At 40.2% G+C, this 19,325-nt stretch overlaps 1 protein-coding gene across 1 annotated transcript in view; it reads left to right on the top strand.

Annotated features, from left to right (window-relative positions):
* mmd (disintegrin and metalloproteinase domain-containing protein mind-meld) overlaps positions 1 to 19,325 on the top strand; it is a 540,350-nt gene that overhangs the window by 279,882 nt on the left and 241,143 nt on the right. The window contains exon 7 of the mRNA XM_080277960.1: positions 2,335 to 2,348. Within this exon, the coding sequence (XP_080134086.1) occupies positions 2,335 to 2,348 (14 nt within the window). The remainder of the gene's footprint in view (positions 1 to 2,334; positions 2,349 to 19,325) is intronic.

Raw genomic sequence — 19,325 nt, 5'->3', positions numbered from 1 at the left:
ACCATACCGTTATACACCAGATACATTTTCTGTGTTTATATCAGATTTTCACTTAATTTATTTCGTACCCATTTCACATTCCCGCCATGTCAACGCCGTCCCACCACTACCTCTGCCAACATCATACCTCATTGCAATTCACCACAGTACCTCCCAGAATTCATTGTCGCTGTCACTTCCATTACTACCACTGTTACTACCATACCACTTATAACCTCACCACTATCATTATACTTAAATTACCACACCACACCACACCACACCAAACTGTCCATACCATGCCACAACACCATACAACACTACGCGCCACAACACACAGAGTCTCACCTCACAATACCACACCATATCATCCCCTCTCAACCAGAACATCCTCTCCCCCATTTCCATACCACACCACCCGACCACACTCACTATATCACTGCCAGACTGTCTCCTTTTCACATCACTACACCAACATTTCACCTCTCACAGTCCTTACACTACCACACGCATCATATCACACAACATAGTCTAATCTCAACTAACATAGCCACAGCATACTACATAGGACAGTCTCAGCTAGTCTGGCCTCACCACATAACACCACCATCCTACCCCCCCCCCCCACATCTACCACAAGCGTAGCCCACACCACCACACTACACAGCACCTCACCCCAATACACCACGGCGCAGTAAGAGTAGCACACCATTACATCACAGCATAATTGCATCTCAAAGCACAGCACAACACGCGTTACACAACATTACCAGCACGGCACAGTATAGCATATCATTACAGCAATACAGCACAGCATAACATCGCAACACATCATCCCTGCCTAGCATCACAGCACACCATCACTACAATACATCACAGCACACCATCACTACAATACATCACAGCACACCATCACAACAATACTGCACACCACACCATCACAATACACTGCCTCAGTACACCACATCCCACTATCACGGCACAGCACAGCACAGCATCAGATGACAGGAGAGCACAGGAGGGCGTGCTGGAGGTGAGCCAAGCGGGTAATGGAAACTGGGACAGACGCGGCCACCTTACATCAGATTTGAGGTGACTTGTGCCGTGGGGCCGTACCGACACCATGCAGGAGAGAGAGAGACAGAGAGAGACAGACAGAGAGACAGAGACAGATAGAGAGAGAGAAGGGAGTGTGGGGAGGACGGAGAATGGGAGGCATTGTGGGAAGAAGAGGAAGAGGTGGGAATAGGGAGAGATTAGTGAGTTGGACGTGGTAGGATAACATGAGAGGGGAGATGGGAAAGTGAAATGGGTGAATAGGAGGGACAGACTGAGGTTAGGGATGTGCAGGAGGAGGAAATAGGCGAAACGAGTTAGAAAAATGGAGGGAGAGTGAAAGGATACAGAGTTGTTGGACAAGGAAAATCGGTGAATGTGTGTGTGTGTGTGTGTGTGTGTGTGTGTGTGTGTGTGTGTGTGTGTGTGTGTGTGTGAGAGAGAGAGAGAGAGAGAGATTAGAAAAATGGAGGGAGAGTGAAAGGATACAGAGTTGTTGGACAAGGAAAATCGGTGAATGTGTGTGTGTGTGTGTGTGTGTGTGAGAGAGAGAGAGAGAGAGAGAGAGAGAGAGAGAGAGAGAGAGTAAAGGCACGAGAGAAAGGGAGCTAAAAGAGTGGTATTAGCGGGAGAGGCAAGGGGCTGTTTGAGTAGGTCTAGGAAGGGGAAGGGGAGCTGGAGGACGCAGGAGAGGAGGGGTTTAGGATAAGAGGGGAGAGGGTAGGAAAGGAAAAATGTGTGTGTGTGTGTGTGTGTGTGAGAGAGAGAGAGAGAGAGAGAGAAGGGTGTAAGGTTAATATCTGTAACCCAGCATAGACGAAATATATAGAAAAGGGACTGGAAGTTGGGCCTGAAATGATTGATTAATTCTCTGGGACTGGATGAAAAAAAAGAGTTCATCAGAGGAGGCGTAAGGTTAGAGGTTGCGCGGAGGTGGACTGCGGAGACTTAGAGAACGGACTTAAATACGAGTATAAGGTAATGCTGTTGGTAAATCGGTAATGTTCAGCAGCTAGCCAGGAAAAGGAATGTTAGATCTGTAGAAAAGTTAGAATAAGTGATCCTGTATTAGATTAGGTACTATTACGTTAAGCTGGTTTAGGCTAGGTTAAGTTAGGTTAGGTTAGGGTGGAGGTTATAAGGATGATGATAATTATAATCATGATAAAGAAAATAAAAAAGGAAACTATCAGACTCCACTAGAATCACAGAAAACCCAGGCGAAACGGTAACTGGTTGGACTGACTTTAAAAGAAGCACTGATTGGCTGAGAGGACCCCACCCCAGCCCACCGCAGAGCAGAGCATCTCAGGGTCACTGGGTCGCAGGCACAAAGTTTTTAAAAGGAGCGCAATTCAGGGGCAAAGTCTGGGGGTCGAGTAACTGAGAGGCGAACATTAAACCCCATTGGAATTAATTAAAGTTGGCGAGACTCTATCTTTATTTAACAACTTCTTACGTTGGCTGTGGTAAGGGTATGATTAATACTACTAAATGTGGCAAGGCAGTGTTCCTCTGAAAAACGGGAAATAAAATTGTATCCTTTACTCTTGTACGTTGGGACCTTGGCTAGGGATGAGTAAAGCCGCTTGTTGTTAACCAGAATATAGTAGATAAGTCGTCAGTTGAGGCAAAAGAGGAAGTTATTTGCATCATCCTAGCTTAAACAGTTACATTGAACTAAACTGTATATTAATCTACCCCGTACACAAGAACCGACACACTGAGGCCATCGTTAGTTTTTTGTGCATATATCAGAGAGGTGGAAATCCTGCCCGTTCTAAACAGAAAGGCAGAGTTCACGCCGCTCGCAATCCAAAATGGAGATCTGGCAGTTTTCGGCCAAGTTAGAACAAAAAGAGTATAGAAAGCTTGAAACAACAGTCCATCTCGGAAATAAATGCAATCTCAGCATGACTTTGCTACTGGTACTTTAAACAAATTGATACTGCTACTACTAGTACTACTACTAGTGCTGCATATACTACTATTACTACTACTGCTACTACTGTTACTAATAATAATAAAAAAAAAAAAATAATAATAATAATAATAATAAAAGAGAGCTCAAGAAATATCGGACGAGCGTAGAAACTATCCATCTATCTATATACCTAGGCAGCTTCCCTCAAGGAAAGGGAGGTAGCCGAGACAGGACGACACACTCCCAATTTACTCATCCACTCAAACACATTCATTCGCATCTTAGCCCGACAAACACAAATGAAAAAAAGTAAAAAGAGGGGAAGCAAGCAGAGATAGAGTGGGAATTACACACACACACACACACACACACACACACACACACACACACACACACACACACACACACACACACACGGGGTTGAAAAAGGAAAGTAAACAGACAAGGAAACAGAGAACCAGTTGGAGAAACAGAGAAAGATATAGTGAAATAGGAAGAGAGACAGAGAGAGATAGAGTGGAATTAGAGGGGAGGAAAACGAGGAGGGGAGAAGGTAGAGTCGCTCCCGAGGCTATGAGAGCGAGGGAGCAGGTGAGGTGTGATGAGAGAGAGAGAGAGAGAGAGAGAGAGAGGAAGGGAAGAGGGGAAGAGGTAAAGGTTAGATAGGAAGAAGAGGAGGGAAAAGTGGAAGAAGAAAGGAGGAAAGAGCTGAAGAGGAGGGGAGGAAAGAGGGGAAAAGGAGGGGGAAGAGGAGGTAAGGAAAGGGAGAAAGAGTAGAGAGAAGAGATGCTGGATAGAGATTGAAAATGTGTAAGACAAGAGATGTAAAGAAAAGAAGGTAAGGAAGAAGGAAAGAAAGGAAGGGGGGGAAGAGGAAGTGAGGAGGTTAGTGACGAAGGGAGAAAGGGGGAGGAAAGGAGGAAGAGAGAGGGGAAAGGAAGAAAAGGAAGGGAGGGAAGAGGAATAGCGGAGGTTAGGGACGAAGAGAAAAAGGGGGAGGAAAGGAGGAAGAGAGAGGGGAAGGAAGATGGGACGATGAGGGATCAATAAAAGGAAGAGAGAGGGGGGAAGGAAGAGGGAAAAATGAGGGAAAGAGGGAGGGAAGGAAGAAGGGAAGAGGAGGAGTAGGTAGAGTTGTTCCCGAGGTTACGAGAGTGAGGAAGCATGTGAGGTGCTATGGGGAGAAGAGAGGGGAGGAATCGAAGGATATAGAGGAGGAAACAGGAGAAGGGAAGGGGAGGTATGATAGGGATGATGGGAAGGGGAGGGAAGAGAGGGGAGGAGAGAAGGGAAGAGGGAAAAAGGAGGGGAGCGGAGAGGGAACGCATGAGGGGAAATTAAGGGTGGAAAATGTCAGACGGGAATGACAAGGTATTAATAGGAAGGGGAATAAGGAATGTGTGTGTGTGTGTGTGTGTGTGTGTGTGTGTGTGTGTGTGTGTGTGTGTGTTTGTCAGAGAGAGAGAGAGAGAGAGATGGAATTCGTATAAACAGAGAAAGTGAGCGAGCCAAAAACGAGGGAGGTGGGATGGATATTGAGAGAGAGCGAGAGAGAGAGAGAGGGGGGGGGGATATTAGCGAGAAAGAGAGAGAGAAATGGCATCCTTAAGTAAACAGAAGAGCAGAAAGGAGGGATGAAGGAGGGGGCAAATTAAGGAGGCTTGGAAGGAGGGAGGCGAAGGAGAGAAGGAAGGAAATGAGGAAGTGGAGGAGAATTGAAAGTTGGTAAGGAAAGAAACAAGGCAGGAAGGATGGAAAGAAAGAAGGAAGGAGGAAATGGAGGGGATGTGAAAGGTGATAAAGAAGGGGAGAAAGGAGGAAGAAATAAGATGAAAGGAAGAAATAGAGGAAAGAAGAGGTGGAAGTGAAGGATGGAAGAGTGTAAGAAGGAAATGAAAGAAGGAGGAGACAGAATTAAGGAGGATTGGAAAGAGGGAAGGAAACAGAGAAGCAAAGAAGGAGGCAGGAAACAAAGGAACGATAAACTTAGGAAAGAAAGCGAAGAAGGAGAAACGAAGAAGGTGCGAAGGTGAAAGTAAGGAAGCAAGAGAAGGTACAGGATGGATAGAAGAACGAAAGAATTGAAGGAAGGAGGAAAATACAGAGGGAAAGAAGGAAGGAAGGAGGGAGCAAAGTTAAAGTGGCTTGGAATGAGGAGGGAAGTAAAAGAGAGAAGGAAGGAGCTAAGGAAAGAAGTGGAAAAGCTAAATTTGAGAAGTATGGAGGTGAAGGAGAGAGGAAATTAGGAGGAAGACGGAAGTAAAAGCGAAAGGTAGATAAAGAAGGAAGGATGGAGAATGTGAAATGAGATGAAGCAAGTAATGAAAGAAGAAGAAGTGGTGGTGGTGGTAGTAGTTGTTTAGTAGTAGTAGTAGTAGTAGTAGATGATGGCGAATAGAGGGAGAAGACAAGGAATGGGAGAGGGAAGAAGAGGTAAATGAAGAGGAGGGAAGGATAAAAGAGGAACGAGAAGGAGGAGGTGAAAAATATTAAGTAGTGAAGAGGGAGGATATGACAGAAGAGGTCGTAAGAATGAAGGAGGAGGAAGAGGAAGAGGAGGAAGGCAAGGAAAAGGAGGAGGAGAAGGGGGAGGAGAAGGAGACGAAAATAAAGAAAGAGAGAAGCGGGAGGAGGCATGTAAAGGAAGAACTACAGGAGACGATAGTAAGAATGACGAAGAAATAAAGGACAATAAAGCAAGACTATATCAGGCGTTGGGAGAAGGAGGGAGAGGATGAGTAAAGATAGAACAAAGAAAGCGTGGACTGGAGAGGAATAGAAAGGAGGGAAAATGACAAAGAAGAGAGAGAGAGAGAGAGAGAGAGAGAGAGAGAGAGAGAGAGAGAGAGAGAGAGAGAGAGAGAGAGAGAGAGAGACCTGGGAGGCAGTGTGGAAAACGTTATTTGCTCAGCAGAAGACAGGAGAGAGAGAGAGAGAGAGAGAGAGACGCGAACTGTAATATAAAAGACACATAGATGGACATGTACAAACAGGTTGGTAGATGTTTGTGTTGGTAGGTAAATAGGTAGGCACTGATAGACACATAGATAAATAAATAAAAAAATAAGTGAGAAAGAAACGAGCACAAACGAAAAGCACACGGACATCACAGAAGTAGATTACAGCAGGTGTGGGGGGGGGGGGGCTACAGCACAAGGTTACAAATGCTTCTGATCGTCATAGAGACACTTCCTTCTCTTACATTGCCTTCCTTCCTTCCACTTCCTTCCTTTAGTGCCTTTCGCTGTTCCATCCCTTCCTTCCTTATTTCCTTTCTTCCATCCTTCCTTATTTCCCTCCTTCCTTCCTTATTTTCTTCCTTCCTTCCTTATATCCTTTCTTCCATCCTTCCTTCATTTCTTCCTTCCTCAGCCTATCGTCTTTCCATTCTCATCTTTTTCTCCCCATTCAGAAACCATTCCTTTTTTATCCTTCCCTTCACAGTCCTTGCCCTTTTCTTCCCGTTCACTGTCGTTCCTCATTCCATTTTCATTTGTAACATTGCTTTTCCACTTCTCTTTCTTCCTTCTTAACCTACTTTCTCTTCCCCCTTTCATACTCCCCGTTCTTTCCCCTTCCCCTTTCTGTTACGTCTCCTTTCTCATTCCTCTCCTTTCTTCCACTCCTCCCCTACCCAACCCTACCCTCTCCAGTCTTCTTTCTTACTCACTTACCCTCATCTCCCTCTCCAGCCATCTTCCTACTTCCTCCCCACTCCTTACTCCTCCGTCTTCCAGTCCCCTCCTCTCCCCCTTTCCTTCCCCCCTCACTTCTCCCCCACCCCCTACGCAAGGTGAGGTGTTGTAGGGCCTCTGCAACTTGAGACGGACCTAAGTCGGGAATAAAGTTAGGCACATTTTGGTGGGTGTTGGAGGGAAGGGCAGGGTCGGGAGAGGAGAGAAGAGAAGAGAAGAAAAGAGAAGAGAAGAGATGAAATGAGAAGAGAAGAGGATTGATGGAACAGGATGAGGAGGGAAGAGGAGAGAAGAGACAGGAAAGGATGGGATGGGGTGGGATGGGATAGGAAAAGAAAAGAAAGGAAAAATCATAGAGAGAAGATTAAAGGAAGGGAAGGGATGAAAGGAAAGGAAAAGAAAGACAAGGAAGGAGGGTAGGTAGGTACGTAGGTTGGAAGGAAGGAAGGAAGGAAAGAATGAAGAAAGGAATGGCTAGATAGAAGGAAGAAAGAAAGAATGAATGATAGGGTGGTAGGAAGGCAGAAAGGTTTGAAGGAAAGAAGGAGTAAAAAGGAAAACAATGAAGGATGGAAGATGTAGGAAAATGAACTAGTAAAGGAGTTGTTTAAAATGCCGTGAAAATAACAGAACAAACAAATTAAAGGAAAAAGAGAGGGGAAAATGGCACAAATACAAACGAAAAAGGACAGGAATATGCGAAGGTGTGCGATATGGAGGGACGGAGAGGGGAGAGTGTTGTTGAGGGAAGGAAGGGAAGGGACTGAGTAAACAAGAGAACAGGGAGAGACGAAAGGAAGAGAGAGGGGAAAAAGGAAAAAGAAAAGGAGAGAAACGATGTAGGGTGAGTGAGGCGAAGTGAAGGTGACTGATACATTTTTCATTTTGTTCCGGACTGATACAAACGAACTTACGAATATTGTCTACTCATACCTAAGATTTTATTATTATTATTATTATTATTATTAGAAGAAGAAGAGACAAGGGAATTATCAGCTGTTCACATACAAAATTATGTTATTTATCTTCTCGTAAATAATTTGTTTTTGCAGGGCGACAGGGAAGCAAGGGAATGTTCTGCTGTTCTCAAATATACAAGCATTACCATTTCAGCTAAAATCCGTAATCATAGGAGGAACAAAAGAAAAAAAAAAGCGAATATTCTGTTCTGGCATTTTCTTCGTCTCTCCTGTGAATACAAACCTTGGTTCAAAATGGAACTAATCGCGTGTTTTTGTATTTTTGTGAATCCAGGCCCATTTCTTGACAGGTGTAATGCTTACGAGGTGATATAAAGATGAAACTAGCTGTCTATAATTTTAGCTCAAGAATTATGCATGACCAGGATATATTACATACCTGAGAGACTCTGTAATATCTACCTTTTATCCTCAGTAAATTATACGCATTTAGAATCCATTACGTTAATGGGACACTGAATGATATTACGGGTATTCATATTTGTGTGAATAAATTGTAAGTAATTATAATACATTGTACATGAAAAAAGGAATAATACCTCATTTTTTAGCCTAGAAATAGTATACATAATTAAAGTACTTGCGAGAGCCTAAAAATTTCAGTATATCCATTTTTTGACCTAAATGAATAATACATGATTTAATTACATTATGTACGTGAAACATGAAAAGCCTATTTTTTTTCCTTTGGCTTACATATAATGCATAGGTTCCTCTATAACAGTGAAAGATTTACTGAAAAGAGCTATTTAACCCCGTAACTGTTTGCATTTCACTAAGCTTAATAAATTCGTCTTGTTGTAAAAAAGGTGACTTAGACAGATTGAAGTTACAGGGAGGGTTATTGGGACTCACAGAAATTAGTATGAACTTCAACTTCTTCAGTATAACATTAGATTTCGCGTCAGGTAGAGGATTAAAGTTAGAAATAGTTTTGCCTGGAATGACAGTGAAATTATTTTTGCCTTTCACTTTATAATTACAAGACTCTCAGTAATCATATACACTCTCTTCAGAAAGTATCGGTGCAGAATATGTTAAATATTACGACACACGGAACAAAGGAAACTGGAAATTGCGGTTCTGTCCTCCCACACGCAGGCATCCCAGACGATAGATGACTGCTATATCAGATACCTCTTGTGTCCTTCATAATGAGTAGGGAATGGCCGTAGATGTTATAATATATACAGGTATTAACGGGCTGTCACTGCCACATGGTCAGATCATTCCGGATGGCATCGTACTCACAGTGCACCGATACTTTCTGGAGCAAGTGCATGTAACAGCAACAGAATTAACTAGAGAACATATTAAGGAAGATGTTGATAAGCTGAACTGGAATTATACAGAGAATTACAATTTTCACTTCCAGATTGTATAACTAGATGCCTGTTTATATTTTGGCGATATGGAAGTCTGAAATGCGTAATAGTTGTAACTTTCACTGATATTATGAGAAAGGTAATAGAAATTGCTTAGGCTGGAAAATTTTAACAAGTCTGAATATGTAATTGGATATATGGAACAGATTAAACCGATTATGAATACAGGGATTTTTAATACGGATTATATGAAGAAAGATTTGGATATGTTTCGAATTATGTTGATAGAGTTGATTAATAGAACTTTGGAATATATATAAATAGATACTGAATTCAATTGAGGGTTTTGAATACTGAAACATATTACTGTATCGACAGATTTGACCAGAGTTATAAGAGGAGCAAGAGAAACAGATGTGACTGGATTTATTGAACTAGTGACAGGACCATCGAGTATTTAATTAAATGTAAATAATTAGACTTAACTCTGCTTCAGAAATAAATAATGGTAATACAGTGGATGATGATGATGATGATATTTAAATACATCGCCTCTGCGTTCATAACTAGTATTCTTGAACCTGTTATGACGATTTAATTTGTAGACATGAGATTTGATAGATTTTCAAAGAATTAGGTTAGATTTTTTAATATATAATGAAGAAGAGTTTATAATTAAGTATGGGAAAGTTAACCGTGATGGCCCACTCTTGAAATAAATTTAAAACTATATTTGAGTATAGTTGTAGCCTAGGTAAGGTCAGGTTAGATTACTGAAGGTTATCATAGGTTAGGTTAGGTGAGGTTTGGTTAAATTAGGTTAGATTAGGTTAGGTTTGGTTAGATAAGGTAAGATAATGTGGTTTGATAATAGCACTACTCGTAATATTTGTGTATAGTAGTACAGTGTATGATAGAAATAGTCACATCTGTACGAGTAGAGAGAATTATAGCACCTCTATACAATACGGACTAATTATAATAAGGTCAAAATATTTGCACTCATTATTAAAGTGTACATTTGACTGCACTGTACCTGTAGGAAGGATGATACAAATACCCATCACTAATTATATTGAGAAATTTAACGTCATTTTAGTTTATGGAGGTAGGTTAGGCAGCGTCGGATTAAATTAGGCTTGGCTAGATTAAATTTGATTAGATTATAAAACGGACCATAATTATGGGAATGAGAGTTAATAAAGAAGAGAGTGATAGCAAGAGTGTGTGACTATAGTGAGAATGATAGCACATATTTATTTATTTATTTATTTATTTATTTTTTATTTATATAGTGAGAACGATAGCAGGTGTGTGCTTATAGTGCGAACGGTAGCAAGTGTGTGATTACAGTGAAAATTACAACAGATGTGGATAATTCGAATAATAAGTGTGTTTAGAGTGAGAGTCACGCAGCAGGTGTGTTTAATTAGTGAGAACAACAGCAGGCGTGTAGTATTAGAGTGAATAATTAGTATGTGTGTAATATTAGAATGATTGCAGGTGTGTGTATGATTAGCATAATTGCAGGTGTGTATAAATAGTGATACAGGTGTGTATGATTTGAATATTGGATGTGTATGAATAGAATATTAGTAGGAGTGTGTAATTAGAATGCCAATGAAAACAGGGGTGTATATTTGGTGAGTGACTGCAGGTATGTATAGTTAGAGGTAATGATAACAGCTGTGTATGATTAAATTGAGATGGCTAACAGGTGCGAATGTATTAATGAGGATGATAGCAGGTGGATATAAGTCGTGAGAATGATGGCAGGTGTGTGTAACTAGTGTGAAGCAGATGTGTGTAATCAGAATGATAGCAGGTGTGTACTTGGAGTGAGAATCGTAACATTTGTGTATAGAGTGAGAATGATAGTAGGTGTGTATAATTAGAATGATTAGTAGGTGTGTATAATTACTGTATAGTGAGAATGATAGCAGGTGTCTATAATTAGAATGATAGCAGGTGTGTATAATTAGAGTGAGGTAAGGTAAGCGAGGGAGGCGGCAGGTGGAGGTGGAGGGCAGGGGAAAGATCAGTCCTTATTGATTTACGACCTGTTCAGTCCCCCCTCCCCCTTCTCTCTCTCTCTCTCTCTCTCTCTCTCTCTCTCTCTCCCTTCTTTCTCCTCTTACATTACACCCCTCTATCTTTCCCACTTCTCTCCCTTCTCTCCCCTTTCCCCTTTATCCATAATCCCCTTTAACTATTTTCCTATTCTTCTCCTCCTTTTCCCCTTTCATTCATTTCCCATCCCTCTCCTATCTTTCTCCTTTCCTTCCTTCAGCATTCCTCTTCCCTCATTCCCCTCTCTCCGTTTTCCTATTCCTCTCCTATCTTTCCCTCCCTCTCTCTCATCTCTCATTCCTCTTGTTCGTTGCAACTCTCGTTTCCCATTCATCTTCCTTCTTTCCCCTCCCTCTCTTCTCCTATTTCTCTCCTCTCTTTCCCCTCTGTCCCCCGTCATCTGTTCCTCTCCCCTCTTTTCCCTCTACCTCATTCCCCATTCATATCTTTACATCTTCAATATCCATCTTTCCCCTCACCTGATCCACCTAAGCGATACCCCTCTCCCCTCACCCACCTCTCTCTCCCGTCTCCTTTCCTTCTCCCTTCCTTCCCTTGCTACTCTCTCTCTCTCTCTCTCTCTCTCTCTCTCTCTCTCTCTCTCACACACACACACACACACACACACACACACACACACACACACACACACACACACACACACACACACACACACCAGAATCACTCTTACCATCAGTATTCTGCATTTCCCCCATAAACACATACACTATTTTTAATTTTCCTTGCCTATACACGTGTCACCATATTGTTCTAACCAAACAGACTTGAGCCAGCTTGAAAGGTCACCAGCTCACCTCCCTATATCCTGCTTAGTTATTTATGGACACGCTAGTAAAAGGTCACATATCACTCACCTACTGCAAATGTTAAAAGATTTCCAGGCCGTATAATGTAGTTGGTTTTGCCCGTGGGATGCAGATGAGAAAATTTCGAAGGCTAGATTGATGGGTTGGGATGGATGTTTTCACCTTTAGCATGAAAACGTCTTTTATGTTTATTCTTGCCACTGTCCTGACAATTTTGTATTTTTTTAAAGTTATTTCATACTGGAGAGGTGATGGGGTTGGATAAACCCTTCGTTAACCCTTTTTGTAAGGGAAATCATCCGTACGAGACATATTTCCCGACTCTCTCTCTCTCTCTCTCTCTGTATATATATATATATATATATATATATATATATATATATATATATATATATATATATATATATATATATATATATATATATATATATATACATATATATACATATATATATACATATACATATAATATATTTTACGTGTCCGACTCTGGGCAAAGGCTCAGGGCCTAATTCTTGGGGGCAGTGGCCCATCCCAAGGCCCAGTAGTCCTCCTACACCTCCACATGTATTTTATATATATACAGTATATATATATATATATATATATATATATATATATATATATATATATATATATATATATATATATATATATATATATATATGTATTATATATACATATAATGTATATATACATATATATACAGGAAAAGCAATACCAGTGTTGCAACGAACAGCATATTTATTATGTCCAGACGTTTCGACATATTCATCTATGTCATCTTCAGTGGATCTAAAAAGATGAAAAAAAAGACCTGTAAGGTATTTAAAATCCTAAAAGAAATATATGAGCATGAGCTCATCGTACCTACATAAAAGAGAAAACGTAGTGTAAAATTATAGGGGGGACTTAACTGGACAATATATTCAGAGGGACAGCAGACAGACAATTGTTTAGGGGGGGTTTTCGTTTATAAATATGAATGGATTCTAGTATTCTTAGATTCATACTGGTACATGTGTCTATTATACAGAAATTCTTGGGATCAACAGAAGTATTACAAATATATGAATGTTCCCTTACCGCTGAGTGAGGAGGGTCGCTCACAGGGAGACCTGACCTGCGCGACTGACCTCTATGCTCGTCAACCCTTAGCTTGAAAGCTCGTATTGTGCTTCCAATATACCCTGTATGGCAACTAGGGCACTTGTATTCATAAACGACTGACGAGCGGAGGGCGGTCGGTAGTCGGTCTTTGTAATTAAAAAATGATTGAATCTTAAGATCATTCTTATGAACAAATCGGAACTTTATTTGAGGATAGAAAATAGAAAAGTTATATTTCAGTGTCCTCTCTATCTTTTCTGATACAGTACCAAGAAAAGGTAGAGAAAGATACATTTCCTCCTTACTCACTGTACATACGGGTTGCTTTGGACTGTAAATTTTGGCTAAGAATTTTCTAACAGTTATCAAAAAGAGCAGTACTGAAACCATTGTTAGCAAAAAAAAATTCTCAAAAATGAAATCTCCTGATGGAATAGGTTGTAGGTGGAAGTTAGGTTATAAGCTCTATACAAAAGTGTTCTAATTGCATTCAACTTAAAAATAAATGGACAGTAACTAAAAAAGCTAGTACCCAAACCCGAGAAAGTAGGCTTACGATATACAGACATAACCAGAGTGCCATTTAACTTCTGAATTAATAAATCAAGAAAAGGGAGTTTACTGTTAACTTCACATTCCATGGTAAATTTTATGTTCTTATGTTGTTTATTTAGGTAGTTAAAAAAAAGTGGAGCATGGCTTTCATCTTGAAATATAAGTAGAGTGTCATCCACATATCTACGATAAAGGATAGGTTTAAAGTATACAGGACAATTATCCAGCCATTTTTTCTCCCAAAAACAGAGAAAAACATTAGCCATAGTCGGACCCAGAGGCGAGCCCATAGCTGTCCCTCTGAATATATTGTCCAGTTAAGTCCCCCCTATAATTTTACACTACGTTTTCTCTTTTATGTAGGTACGATGAGCTCATGCTCATATATTTCTTTTAGGATTTTAAATACCTTACAGGTCTTTTTTTTCATCTTTTTAGATCCACTGAAGATGACATAGATGAATATGTCGAAACGTCTGGACATAATAAATATGCTGTTCGTTGCAACACTGGTATTGCTTTTCCTGTATAAGTTGCGGTTCCCTCAGAACAAGCCTGTCTCAATATATTTATATATATATATATATATATATATATATATATATATGTGTGTGTGTGTGTGTGTGTGTGTTTGTGTAATCTGGAAATCTGTCCTGTTGTGTGAAGATGAGAGAATGTCGGAGGCATGAATGTTATTTGATTGTGTGTATAGCCTGTAGCACTGGGTACTCTGGTGATAGCTCATGCTTTTGTCTTTTCTCGTTCCTGTTTCCATATCCTGCTCACCCACTGGGGTAAGAGGATTACTTACCCAAAGGCCCTCTTATGGACGTAATCCCCCAATATATGTTTTCTACGAGAGTATATAGATAGGCAAATAGGCAGACTAACAGAGACATATTGAGAGACAACAGAAAGACAGAAAGATTGAGGAATGATTGAACGAGGGAAGAAATACTGTATATGGAAAACTTGATCGGTTCTGTTGGGGTATGCAAACGTAAATTATTTTTTGGAAATATATTGCAGACCTGTTTAATGGATGTTCACTTTTACTAATATAATCTTTATCTTATCTTTTCAGGTAAGTAAAGTGAATGAAATGGTGATTAGTGATGGTAAGTGGCTGACGACTCTCTCTCTCTCTCTCTCTCTCTCTCTCTCTCTCTCTCTCTCTCTCTCCTCTTCTCTTCTCTTCCTTTCCTTTCTGAGTGTCTTTCGTCCACGATAATATTCTTTTCTTACTTTCATTATGCCCTCATTATATTTGCCCTCTGATAATATTTTCACCCTTAAACATTTTCGTTATCAATTCAGTTAAAATTTATCGAAAACTCTGTCCTCCTTCTTTATATACATTTTACCATACGTTCTGTATTCCATTAGAATATACAAGTTTTATTCTGTTTGGCTTCATTTTTTATACAAATGTTTCTTCAGTTATCTTTTTCAGTTACGATCTTTTTTGTCTTCCTTCTAATATGCTATTTTTTCTTTTCATTTTATTTTTCCATTTTAATTTTCCTTCGATAACCCTTTTTTTTTTTCCCCCCCCAAATTAATGTATTCCCCTTAATGCAGACTACGGTTTTGGAGGAACTGTTTGTACTAGATAGTTGTCTTTTCATTTACATTGTTTTTTTCTTCTGTTATAGTATTTTCCATTATAAATTAATCATATCTGTATCTGCTGATGATATTGTATTAACTGATTTAATAATATCGGAGGGCTATTTTGACCTCATTTAGTGTTTAATCATCCCCTAAGCTCGAGATAGTCTGTAACTGAATCAAGTCCTCTGTCAGTAGTTTAAATAAGATACAAAAACTTTCCTCATTTTGAAAGGAGACGCTGATATTGCTCCTGACCCCTTCACTCGAGGTAGTTTTTCCTGAGTAGATGATACCGTCTGGAGGCAGCAAAATTCTCTCTCTCTCTCTCTCTCTCTCTCTCTCTCATTTTATCTGACAATCCATGTAGAGCCAAACATCTTTATCTCAGAAGGGAAATCCACAAACTAATCTCCTCCATGTCATTCCGTCCTCCTCCATAAGACTGCCCTTCCTCCAACTCACACACCCCTTCACTCTAATCTCTCTCTCCTCCCCATCCCTGTGAAGATAAAAGCAAATGTCATCGGACGGAAAGGGTTAGCATGAAACGAGTCATTGAGTGAGACATGAGGAAAAAAGATCATACTAAAAAAAAAAAAAAATGAAATACACGAAATCACTTAGTATCCAAAAAATTTTACTCGCATTTTTTTCCCCTTCTGCACCAAAAATTTTTAGTCATCGTTTTTCTTCATGTTTTTTCACCGTACAAAAAATAAATTTCGTGTTTGATGTTGTTATAGAGGAGGGTTTGAGATCTCTGTTAAAAGTATGTGCCCGGCTTTTAACCTCGGGGTCACTGATGGAGGGGGCGACGACTCATTAACCTGGTAATTACGTTAGCTTAATGAATTGACGAATTTTAGTCTTATGGTCCTGTGTTTGAATGAGAGAGAGAGAGAGAGAGAGAGAATTTTAAGGTAGAATTCTGTAAAATATAATAGACATAAAGCACACCCATTCTCTCTCTGTCTTGTGTGTGTGTGTACAGTATATACGGTATATATATATATATATATATATATATATATATATATATATATATATATATATATATATATATATATAAGGAAACTGAAACAAGAATAAATATAAATCCGCCATCAGGCCTTCAGACCTTTAAAAGTTGTCCCGAAATTTGATGGCAGAATGAGTTAGAAAAATTATGAAAGAAATGAAAAGTTTGTCATCAATAAATATTCCCAGTTGTCATTAGATTAAAAGTTTTTCGGTGATAAGTCGTGGATGGACTCGGCACATCCACATGGTGCGGAGAAAGTCTTGCATTTATGATGTGGATATATTGGTGTAGATATGGTGGTGTGGATGTTTTGGTGTGGATGTGGTGTGGGTATAGTGGTGTGGATAGTGTTGCGGGTATAGTGATGTGGATATAGTGGTGCGGATAGAGTGGTATGGACATAGTGGCATGGATATCGTGGTGTGGATATAGGGGTGAGAATATAGTGGTGTGGATGTAGTGGTGTGGATATGGTGCTATGGATTTAGTGATCTGGATATAGTGGTTTGGATATAATGATGTGTACATAGTGGTGTGGATATAGTGATGTGGATATAATGGTGTGAGTATAGTGATGTGGATATTGTATTGTGTATATAGTGGTGTAGATATGATGGTGTGGATGTAGTGCTTTGGTTATAGTGGTGTATATAGAGTGGTGTGGATATAGTAGTATGGATATCGTGGTGTGAATATAGTAGTATGGATATCGTGGTGTGAATATAGTAGTGTGGATATCGTGGTGTCGATATAGTAGTATGGATATCGTGGTGTGGATATAGTAGTGTGGATATCGAGGATATAATGGTGTGGATATTGGTGTGGATAGGGTGGTGTGGATGTAGTGATGCGGATGCAGTTATGAGCAGATAATATGTCTATGCACAATGTGTGTTGTGGAGAGAGAGAGAGAGAGAGAGAGAGGGAGAATGTGTGCATGCGTATACAGTATGTGTGTGCAGTGATCATATTTTGTGTGTGTATGTGTGTAGAATATAGTGTGTGTATGTGGTATATGTGTATGTGGTGTATATATATATATATATATATATATATATATATATATATATATATATATATATATATATGTCTGTGTGTGTGTGTGAGAGAGAGAGAGAGAGAGAGGTCGGGGAGGGCTGTAACCTTAGCAACCTCTCTCTCTCTCTCTCTCTCTCTCTCTCTCTCTCTCTCTCTCTCTCTCTCCCCCTTCGTATTTATATATATATATATATATATATATATATATATATATATATATATATATATATATATATATTGCCAGAAGCCATAATCCCGTTAGGGGTGGCCATTTGACTCTTTGAGTTATTTGTTTTACTGGGAGGGGCACTAACCCTCCACCAACCCACTTGTTGACACGTAGGGAGCACGTATGGTTTGGTTATGTGGTTACCACCTAGCGTTGTAAATGTGTTTTTGGCTTACAGGAAACCATTTGGCTTGTCACACAATGTAAAGCCACCTGTAACGGAAAGAAAAGCAGTAAGAAGTTTTTTTTTTTTTTTTTTTTTTTTTTTTTTTTTTTTTTTTTTAATGCGAGGAAGAAGGAACCAAAGGCCATGAGCCCGCAGTAACAGTTCCCTCCAAGAGAAAAACAAAATACAATAGAGAGCCAAATTCAAGATCCGATCATTTTGAGATGCCTGGACACACTACGTTTGAAAGACTGGAGATCATAGGCAGGAGGAAATACAGACAGAGGGAGACAGTTCCAGAGCTGACCTGTTGCATAAATGAAAGACTGGGAGTAACGGTTAACTCTTGCATTAGAGAGTTGGACAGAAAAGGGATGAGAGTTTGCTGCCAGACTACGCGCCGTCGTAGAGGTGGAGGAATGCAAGCAGACAGTTCAGAGGAGCAGTGACCATTAAAGTAGCGATAGAAAAGAGATAAAGATGCAACAGTGCGGCGAAGAGACAGAGGTTGAAGGGAGTCAGTAAGAGGAGGAGAGTTAATGAGACGAAAAGCCTTTGACTCCACCCTATTGAGAAGACCTGTATGTGGGGAGCCTCCCCACACATGAGAGTTGTACTCCACACAGGGGCGGAAAAAAAACCCTGTACAGAGTCAACAATTGTGCAGGGGTAAAGAAAGAGCGGAGTCGGCTTAGCACACCCAATCTCTTGGAAGCAGATTTTACAAGAGATGTAATATGATCTTTCCAAGATAAGTCCGGAGTAAATGAAACCTCAAGCATGTTCAAGGATGATGCAGGATTAATCTGAATATTATTAAACATTAGTGGGTATACCTGTGGAAGATTTTGTCGGGTTGATAGGTGTAAGAACTGAGTCTTAGATGCATTAAAGACAACCATATTATTTTTACCCCAGTCAGAGATACGAGCCAAGTCAGACATTAGGTGTGCCATAGCCTCATCCCTTGTTTCTTGAAGTAACTGTTGAGATGGGCGTTGCGGGAACCGAATGGAAAGATGAAGGGTGGAGTCATCAGCGTATGAGTGGATAGGGTTAGATGTACAGCTTAGAAGATCATTGATGAATAAAAGGAAGAGAGTTGGTGATAGGACAGAGCCCTGAGGAACACCACTGTTGATAGATCTAGGAGAAGAACGATGGCTGTCTACGACAGCGGCTATAGAACGACCAGAAAGGAAGCTAGCGATGAAGGCACAGATAGAAGGATAGAAACCGTAGGAGGGCAGTTTGGAAATTAAAGATTTATGCCAGACTCGATCGAAAGCCTTTGAGATGTCAAGTGCAATGGCAAAGCTTTCGCCAAAGTCCCGAAAGGAGGATGACCAGGAGTCTGAAAGGTAGGTGAGAAGATCGCCAGTGGAGCGTCCCTGACGGAACCCATACTGACGATCGGAAAGAAGGTTGTGATAGGAAAGATGCCTTAAAATTTTTTTATTAAGAATTGACTCGAAAACTTTTGAAATACAGGACGTTAAAGCAATTGGACGATAGTTGGAGGGTTGGGAGTGGTCACCCTTCTTTGGGACTGGCTGAATGGAGAGCAAACTTCCAGCAAGAAGGAAAGGTACAAGTTGACAGACAAAGGCGAAATAGTTTGCCTAGGCAGGGTGTAAGCACAGAAGCACAGTTTTTGAGAACAACAGGAGGGACTCCATCAGGCCCATATGCCTTGTTAGTACTGAGGCCAGTAATGGCAGAAAATACATCAACTG

This window comes from Coenobita brevimanus, chromosome 71 (genome assembly GCF_032717465.1).
Source record: "Coenobita brevimanus isolate Jiangsu-jjx chromosome 71, ASM3271746v2, whole genome shotgun sequence".
Classification (NCBI taxonomy): Eukaryota; Metazoa; Arthropoda; class Malacostraca; order Decapoda; family Coenobitidae; genus Coenobita; species Coenobita brevimanus.
The sequence above is the reverse complement of the archived record's forward strand: the minus strand, read 5'-3'. Positions and strand labels throughout refer to the sequence as shown.